At 36.3% G+C, this 9766-nt stretch overlaps 2 protein-coding genes across 2 annotated transcripts; both read right to left on the minus strand.

Moving 5' to 3' along the window:
• Window positions 1-1197: 1197 nt before the first annotated feature.
• LOC119992557 lies at window positions 1198-5426 on the minus strand. Its single transcript, XM_038839311.1, has 3 exons — window positions 4751-5426; window positions 3419-3603; window positions 1198-1959 (listed from the first exon to the last, which is right to left on the minus strand). The coding sequence occupies exons 1-3, from the start codon at window positions 5253-5255 to the stop codon at window positions 1384-1386; spliced, it is 1266 nt and encodes a 421-aa protein (XP_038695239.1). The 5' UTR covers window positions 5256-5426; the 3' UTR covers window positions 1198-1383.
• Window positions 5427-8010: 2584 nt separating this feature from the next.
• LOC119992684 (cold shock-like protein CspE) lies at window positions 8011-8328 on the minus strand. The gene has a single exon (XM_038839479.1). It carries the CDS (start codon window positions 8326-8328, stop codon window positions 8011-8013), a length of 318 nt encoding a protein of 105 aa, XP_038695407.1.
• Between the last annotated feature and the right edge of the window lie 1438 nt (window positions 8329-9766).

Genomic DNA, 9766 nt, shown 5'->3' on the forward strand with positions numbered 1-9766 from the left:
TCGTTCGATGTGCGGTGACTCATTGGGCTCGTTCAAGTATACCGGTTGTTTTACAGGTTTTTCATGTTTGGCTACCCGACCCGTTGAGGTTCCTCCGCTCCAAATACCAGTGACACGAGAAGCATCTGAGAGCTACTTTTCCTCTTACGGCGGTAGAATGGCCGCTAATTACCGTTACTACACGCTACTTTTCGTAAACGACGGAAGATTTTATTTATTATTTTTTTTAATCTCAAAGTTGTATACGTGGCATCCTTACAATAATTTTGAAATTTTATTCTTATTTTTATTGTAATCGCGGCATCATATTATTGCAAGGAGGCATGCCTTTTTTTTTTTAGTTTAACAATATTTAATTAAATAATAGTTGAATCTATTTTTTGGATTGGTTTTTTATTAAATAAAAATTTATTTATAAACTTTATTTAGTTATAAAGTACAAAAAAATTAATTAAATTATTAGGATGTATTATTGTATAATATATTTTAGTGTTATAAAATAAAGTAATGATGTATTTTTTAGAAAATAAATCATCATATAACAAATATTAATTAACTAAACTAGGTTCAGAAAATCATTTATTACAATTTATAATTAAAATTACACAAATTTCATAATTTATTATCTCACCTCACATTAACACATTTTTGTTCATCCAAATGCTAAACTGCACATCAACTCATCTCACCACAGTTTTTTTTTTGTGATATGTCAAACTTTTTTTGTTAACAGAACTCACCTCACAACACTACAATTTTTTACCTTACAACACCAAAATACAAAACACTCCCAAACAAACCTATTGTTACATCAAACCTTAGAGCAGTTCAATGTATGGCAATGATAGTTGAAAGACGTTGAGGTGAGTCCAAATTGTCGCAACCCAATATGGGGAAAAAGAAGTTATGTTCACCAGCTCCCCAACCTATAAAATAATAAAATCATGGACAAAGTTCAAGGTATGGCAATGGTAGTTGAAAGACGTTGAGGTGAGTCCAAATTGTCGCAACCCAATATGCGGAAAAAAGTCATGTTCACCAGCTCCCCAACCTATAAAAATAATAAAATCATGGACAAATTTGAGGAGGAAGAGAGAGGATTGCTGCTATGGGATCTGCACCGCCATGGAGGATGGACAGGATATGCAGCAAAATACAGAACACCACCTCCCACAAAGCCCTAAAACAACTTTGTCATTAAGATTAAATATAGCAGATCAACTTTCTCAACTTGGAATAATTTTAGTGATTTTGACTTGGTATGTACAAATATAAAATAAGACATTGTTTTTGTTGGGCAGGATCCAACGATTTATTGATTTAAAAGAAGATAGAAAATGAAACTTTACAGCAAAAATAATAAGCAACCAAACAGCCAGGAAGCTAGTCAAAATCATCCACTCTAAGCCAGTCGTTTGCCTCATCCTCTGAATCTTTATCTTGAGAACTTGAACGGCTAACTTTCTGCACCACACCCAAAGCTTCAGACCTTTCATTTAGCTGGACCCAGTCACTTGATCTAGCTGGTGAAGAGCTACTGTCCTGTGCTGGCCTGAGAGCTGATGATCGGGTAGGAAGGTCATTTTCATCGTCCTCCAAATCACTGAATGAGACATCCTCATCATATTCAAGCTTTTCCTCAAGGTTCACAGCAGTGCCTGCATCAATACCTGCTTCTTCTAACCTCTGGTCACTCTTCTGTTGATTACCAATTTCTATCCTTTCTGTTCCATTCACAATTTCCGCAAGCTCCTTTTCCTCAGAGTCAATATGTTTCTGACTCTCACCCTCCTTGACAATTTCTACAAGCTCCTTTTCCTCGGAGCCTGTACGTAGTTGAGTCTGACCCTCCTTGGTCTCCTCTTGAGATATAAAATTTCTAGAGCCACCTGAGCTCCCAGCCTCTGCATTCCTCTTGTTCTTGATATTCTGGAGAAGTATGTTTCTTGTTTCAACTATCTGCAAATACGTAAAGTTTCAGTGATGCAATCCTCAAAAGGAAAAGGAATAAATCTTCTACTGGTGCATTGGAATGTGTTTTAAATTTCTTGAGAGCCCAACATAATTTTCCAGTTTAGTTATTGAATAGGAAATCCTCAGGGCAAGCAATAAACTGGTTTCTAAACCCTTCATGCATTTAAATGAAATCCCCTCAACCTAACTAAACCAAAACAATAACTAAAATAAAACGAAGGAAAGCCAGTAACCTGGCTGTACAGATGATCCTATAGCTTGGATAAAGGAGGAAGGTTGTGGTGGATCGGTGGCCAATGTAAAATTTGGCCAAACCTATCAACTCACCCAAATGAAAAGTTCTTTAGGGTGTCCCCTGCTTTTACTGTGGGTGAAGGAGAATTCATATCACTAATTTCTCATGTAGATTTATGTAAATGATCATGATTAATGATGGAGAAATGTTTACTGGAAAAATGTAAACAATAAATAGAGGCCTTATATATATACCCATCCAACGATATAACTATACATGCTCCATTCACTTCCAATTAAAACATCTGAAGAAGACCCCCCCCCCCCCCCCCCCCCGCCCCTTTTCTATGCTTTTTAAGTTTTAATCTCAAGCCACACCAGATAAGGCTACAAACAGATCCAACATCAATATTGAGATGGAACCGGACAATGAAACTCGTGTTTTTGGATAAGCGAAAGATTTCCACCACAATATAAGAAAACATGCAAAACAGGTGACTGTAAAAGAAAAGTTAAGGGACATGAGGAACACCAAAAACACTGTATCAAGTGAAGGGACCATTAACAGATAGTGCAGAACCTATCTTTAGGTTTTCTGTAGGCCTTTAAGTCATCGCTTAAGTTCAGTTTTCTAACCATTCGAGTGTCTTATTTACTTTGTTACACACCAAATATATAAATAAATGTCATTGATTAGTTTGCTTCCCCTTCCTAGAACAACTAATAGGAATCTAATACTCAGTATAAAAATTGTGAACAAATCAGTGAACTACAAAAAAAAAAAAAAAATAGGCATTGTCGGCTAGACATATAATAAATTAATAATAGCTAAAGTTTCTTACAGAAAGCCAGAAGAGAAGGCCCAGCCACCAGTCAGTATTGTTTCTCTGTTTGAATCCTTATTTTAGGGAAAAAAAAACATAAGAGAGGCAACAGAAGTTTGTCCATTTATCGAGGGATTAAAAGAAGCGGTATTTGAGATTGAGAGCCAGTGTCCAGATCCAACCCCATAATACTATAACTTCCAAACAGGGAAGAGAGGCAACTTCAATTTCATATACTCCTCCTTCCCTCTTCCCCATTCAAACAAACATCCACGATTGGATGAAGTGTCATACAGTAGGTCATTGCTAGGTTTTAACACAAAACAAAACAAAACATATATATATATATATAGAGAGAGAGAGAGACTATTGACAAAAGATCTTACCTGGGGGGATGACAGAAGCTCACATTCATGTTCATTCAGTCTTGGAAGCAGCAGTATAAAATATATCATCAAAAATTGTTCCTCTCCCATGAAATTTTGAAGATTAATTCTAAGATCTGTGAAACTAGGAACCAAACGTTCAACAGCTGAGACATGCTCCCTTTGAGCATCAGAAACTCTAAAATCTGCAAAATAACAAGCCATGAATCAAGACAAATGGCACAGTAATGTAAGCCATATAACTCCATCTCCCTACAGGTTGCAAGAAAGGTAAAAGAGGTAATTTGAGTTATCTGGGATACTGCCAACATAAACAGAAAACTCTTCAACTTCTATGGAACGTTTCAAAAGTTCAGCTCATAAGAGATAACCCCTATTCCACTGCTCCAACAGCTAAGAAACAACCCCCATATCTAACAATATAATTGTCTTTTCACATTATATGCATTCTGTCAATACATTCTTTAAAACTAAAAAGCAAATCAGCAATATTATTAAGATATTTTACAGAAGCATCACAACTAACTCGAAGGAAAGGACTAAAATTTATAGAAAATTTGATTTACCAATGCAACGCTAGTATAAGTTCAGCATCTAGCCTTCTTATCAATCCCTCTAACTCTAATCATTCTGCCATATCAAATATCCTACTTTTTTTTTTATTAGTATATCAAATATCTTACCCTCCTACATAAAACATGTTTGAACAGAAATGTTTCCACCCAAAAAGCATGAGCATTACTGTTCATAAGGATTTCCTGAATGCCATACCAGACATTAGCAGACCTGAACTATGCCAAGAGGCCCAAGGTAGTTGCTCAGATTAGTATCCACAAAGGCAAGAGACAGGCAAATGCATCAAAATTGGGTTAATATGCTCATTACCTTAATTGATTCAGTAAGTTATTTGAAACATAACATCTGATTTCCCGTTCCACTCCAGACATCCAAATTGAAAAAGAAAAAACGCCAACATAGTAACTCAGCGTTGCATCTCTCATTTAGAATGTTAGGAACCTACATGACTTGAAATTTAGTGCTCTATTTCCACTCAAGCATCTAAAATGGAAGAAAGGATGATAAAATGCCAAAGGTTTGTATGAAGTTGGAATGTAGTATTATAGATGGAAAAGCTAACAAAGCTAACTACAATTCCTCAATACAACCAAAAGGCACGTTAAAAGACGATTTCAAAAGCAGTTTACACACAATCAAAAATGTGAAATGTATTCATGGTTCGACAATCAATTTCAATTAGAACTAAAAATCCGCAGTATATGTTATTAACAATGATACACTTTTTTAAAGTTAAAATTTAAGTTTCGGAATTACCATGATCATTCAGTGGTAAAGGGAAATCGGTCCAACACTCTGGCCGCGCAGATATCTCATTCACAAACTCAATAACCTCATGTGTGACCCCTGGAACATAATCCTCATCTTCATCTTCTTGGTTCTGAAACTGCAAGAAGTCGGAGGCAAACTTAGAGATCCCAGTGACCGCTTTGTTGCTCGAGAGAAGCGACAGCCCGCTCTTGAAGCTACCGCCGATTTCAGCGAGATCGTCGCGGATCCCAAGCAAAGCCTGCCGCGGGGAAGACGATGATTCCGGCGGTTGTTGTCCCTCTTGTTCGGACGGCAATAAGGATGGTGGAGGAGCGAGGAAGGCGGCCACCCCCCTCAGCTGGCGGCCGATAGTCTCTCCGATGACCGACAGGTCCTCTTTCACACCCCCGCGATTCGAGGGACTACCTTCTCCATCGTCATGTTGCTCCGGCTGGGAAGAGGAATCCGATTCTTGGGATTGAAATTGAAGAGATTTGAAGAGCCAAGACATTGTTTTTTTAAGATTATAGGGTTTTGGGTTATTGAATTGGGGATGTTGGAGATTCGAACGGAGACATGAAGAAGGTTGAAGCTTTTGTCTGCTGCTTTGGTTTGGTTTTGGGTTCTGTCACTCACTCTCCTCCATCTACTTTGAACACTTGAGTTGAGAGTTATGATATGATTATTGCTCTTTTCAAAAATCAAAATTATTTTGTTTACTCCTATTACGGCAGGTAGTGAGGTGAGTGTATGTTCACGCCACGTCACCCACTTTTTTCACAAATTTTATAATGCTACTTAATGATTAAAGGACAATTATTAGGGTGATAAAATTCGGCGTGGATGATGAAATTTATACCATTAGCATTAAATTAAGTTTGAATATAAATTATATGTTCGAAATTCATGTCCAAATTTAAGATCTATGTTCGGTTTAAAATAAGTATGGGTCAAAACATAGAAATCTTGTTCAATTTACTTGTCTGAACCTTAACTTGAATTAAATTATTGTCCGATTTATTTGTCCAAATTTAAATCAATCCAAGTCTGATAATTTAAGTACGTCTGAAATCCAATCCAGATTGGGGTCCGAATATGTAAATATTTTCATAAAGACGTACTGTAAATATTTTGTAATGATGTGACTTTCAAACATTAACCTAACAAAAACAATTATATAAAACTAAGAGCATCGACTCAACGATCTATCAATAATAGGACTAAAAATGAATGAAAGCAGACTAACGCAAGATCAAGAGAAATTGATCATATCAAGTACTACTTCCTTGAAAACCATCATCGTCCTCAAGGGTTTAAAGCTTTTTCCAACAAAGGAATCCTTAAGTTCAATGTCTCTCAAGCCTCCAAGGCAGTTCCAAAAATCATGAAAATACAGCCATCAATTTTTTTTTTTTGAATACGCATTAATAATGCTCAATGGTTGCTATTTGATGGGGCATGGGTTGCAAAAAATATATTTTAAATGCGCCATCAAAATTTTTCATGCTCTAATATATTTGCTTCATTTTGTTGTCGTAAGATGTGAGCATGAAACTTCAAATGCCTATATGTTTGCTCATGGCTAGGCCCCACATCACACACAACACAGATTTTACACTAAAATTAATATTGGGTCTCACCTCTATTACATAAAAATGAAGTTCTCAAATTTACATCATTATATCAATATATTTTGTTGACTCAGCCACATCAGTAAAACACATTCTCCAATGCTTTTTGTTGGTCCCAACAAAAAAATACTATTACAATTGCTATTGCTCACAATACAACCTTAAGCTGAGCCAACCTTTAGTTGAGTCAAGTGATGCCTCTGAACAAACTAGTCCACAAGAATGAATACAGGTTGCCTTGTCAATACTACATGTGACATGTCACATGTGTTGTGTACATTTATATACACGTTTTTCTTTTATGTATAGCTAGCGCCATGGTAGGTGCCAAGTGGAAGGCAGCTCAACATCCAACAACGATTCTAGTTGAAGCACTAGATACACTGGGATAGGGGGCTCCAATTTCGGCTTCAATTTTTCCCTAAAACTATATATGTTAAATCATGAATTAAAATGTATGATTAATTATTGTGGTGTTAATAATATTAGAATATAGTTGATTTTGGGAAAAAAAAATCAAAATACTAAGTTCTAAGCCGTAAACCTTAAATTCTAATTTCTAAATCCCAATACTAAAAACTAAGTTATAAGTTCTAAATTCTAAACCCTAAACCTTAAATTCTAAACCCTAAACAATAATTTCTAACTCCTAAACTCTAATATGTCATTTTTAAAAACAAAAATCATGGTTTGGGGGAGAATTGGAGCCGGAATCGAAGCTCCTCCCATCCCACTAGAAAGACGATCGCATCTGTGAATTCAACACAAGCCCAACTTTTTTCCTTCTGAAATATCGTTATTTGTTTTCTTTCGAGTATGGATCTTTTTTTAGGCCAAACCGACTGTATGTATATATTTCTTTGTAATAAGATTGTCAAAATCGAAATCTTATCTAAGATCAATGAAAGAACAATAAGATTGAATTGTAAGATTTGACAATTTTTTTAAAAATAAAAGTTAAATAATGTAAACGGCCAAATTAGTGAACCACACTACCTGCTTCCAAACTCCACAACCATCATAGCCCTAAAATTAAATATCCATATTTTTTGTCGTAAAGACCAACAATTTTAAGTATTAAGTATTAACAAGCTGCGCAAAATCTCTTGATGATATATTTGGTAATTTAATATATATTTGATGGTTACCCAATCTATTTACAGATAAGCCCATAAGCATATTTGCCCATTAACCCATTGCCCATGCACTGATAAGCCCACTCAATTAAGATCGGTTAAATTGTTAAAATCGATAAGATCGTTAAGATAGTACGATGTTATTAAATTTGCTATTTTAAACCTATCCAGATCGTTTTGTTGACATAAGAACGTAAGATCATAGGATCTTACTATCTAAATCCTTATTTTAACAACCATGTGTGTGTATACACTTGATTATTACGGAGTGAGCTCACAAAAAAGCATTTTTCCCATCACCAACTCATCTCTTACTGAAACAAAAGCCATGCCATGCAATAACCCATGAAAGTTCAAATGATACAGAATTAGAAAGCCAAACAAACCAAAATAAAAAAGACCAAGCAAGGAAACTAAAGCAGAATCCGAAGACTGAAAGGGAGAGAGTTTTAAATGTGTACATTAGTACATACACACTCAACCAACCAACCTCCTTCACTCAACGAGCACTACCGCTGTTATCACCACCTCCGTAGCTATCGTCGCCTCCACTAGGGCCGTCATCGCCGGTTCCGCGAGTACTTCCCTGGAGAGAACCACCGTTCGGTCCAGTGACATAATCGACTACGGTGCTGTCGTTAGATTCAGTCCCGATCTCATACTCTACCTCCTCACCTTTACGTAGGGTACGGAATCCCTCGGTTCGGATAGAGGAAAAAAGGACGAACACATCTTTGCCACCATCTTCGGGGGTTATGAACCCGAAACCCTTGTCTTCATTGAACGACTTGACCTTCCCTTGCAACCTGCTACCCATCCTAGCCTCAAAAATCCTAACCCTGAGAGAGAATGAAGAAATCGCGCTCTCTCACACTCTTTGCGCCTCTCTGTGATTTCGGCATGAGGGGATGATAAATTGGATATTTGGATAGGATCTCAACGTTTGCTGACTATGGGTTGTCCAAGTTGGGGCACTTAGCACATAAATGTGGCCACTACTTTTTAGTTTTTATCCATGTTTTATGTTAATTTGCCATTTTGTACCAATCAACGATGGTTTGAACAATCAATTAGATACATTCGATTATAATAGAAGCAAATTTCTAAATACTATTTCAAACTTTTTTTTGCCATTTTGTAGTGAAGAACAAATTACAGAACCAACCACATTTAAAACCAGTGTTTTTAAACCCAACGCAACATATTTTACAAAAAAGAGAGTAAATTACCGGACTCAGACAAGTCAACCGCACTGGGTCTTTCGGTTGAACAAACCAGACCGGCTCAACGACCATAATTTCAGATTTTTCCCTCCAAGTGGCAAGCCGTCGGTTAACACATCGTCTGAAACCTTTGCATGGGAACGGGCTACCCGTGATTCTGAGTTTTCTATTGTAACTGGAATCGGGATACACTTCGGCCTCCGACTGCTCGGGTCGCCCAGGCGGGCGGGATTTTAAAACACTTAAAAGCTGAAACCGTAAACTCTGAGAGTAGAATCTACCAACTCAATTGGTACGTCGTAAATGTTTGACAGATATGTCATATTACAATTTAATCTCTGACGTTTCAAATGTTTCAAATTGACCACTAATTTTACTGAATTGTTCCATGGATAGTTTTTCTAAAATTTGGGCCAGTCAATGTGCTAACGTGGCACATTGACCAAATAAAAAATAATTAAATAATGGCTTGGCATATTGACGTGGCATGTTGATGACCTAACAATAAATAATCAAATACTAAGTTGCTAACACTTATGTTATTTGAGTTCTGTTATAATAAATAAATATTTATTCAAGTAAACTTTTTGAAACACTTATATACCATCAAGAACTATTTTGTTACAATTTTTATAACTTCTCCGGTAATCGTTGCATATGCTCATAGTTCGTTGAGTCAACTTGCAATGTGTGTATTTTATTGAAAATAATTGACTTTTTTTATGTCATGTCATCAAATTGGTTGACCAGAATTGTTTAAATCTTGACCGTGTAACAACTCAGTAATATCAATGATCAAAATAAAATGTCTGAAAAAGACTAAATTGTAACATCAGTGGTTAAAATGAAATGTTTGTTTGAAATTTGAGAGACTGAATTGTAACATGACCAATCTGCCAGTGGCTAAAAGTGACATGAACTCAATTGGTATGGTTGAGGCTAAAGTTGGTCGGAGAATATCACCATTAGAAGGGGGCTAAAAGGAATGAAGGCAAAATGAAGGGATCAGGGGAAACAAATGCAACACAAACC

Source organism: Tripterygium wilfordii, chromosome 23 (genome assembly GCF_013401445.1).
Source record: "Tripterygium wilfordii isolate XIE 37 chromosome 23, ASM1340144v1, whole genome shotgun sequence".
Lineage (NCBI taxonomy): Eukaryota > Viridiplantae > Streptophyta > Magnoliopsida > Celastrales > Celastraceae > Tripterygium > Tripterygium wilfordii.

Excerpts from the sequence above, each read along its gene's own strand:
- LOC119992557 (XM_038839311.1), bottom strand. The coding sequence starts at position 5,255 with ATGTCTTGGCTCTTCAAATCTCTTCAATTTCAATCCCAAGAATCGGAT. Across the intron at positions 3,604-4,750 it reads TTTACCACTGAATGATCATG|ATTTTAGAGTTTCTGATGCT; the intron begins GTAATTCCGAAA and ends GTTATTTTGCAG. Across the intron at positions 1,960-3,418 it reads AGCTTCTGTCATCCCCCCAG|ATAGTTGAAACAAGAAACAT; the intron begins GTAAGATCTTTT and ends ACGTATTTGCAG.
- LOC119992684 (XM_038839479.1), bottom strand. The coding sequence starts at position 8,328 with ATGGGTAGCAGGTTGCAAGGGAAGGTCAAGTCGTTCAATGAAGACAAG.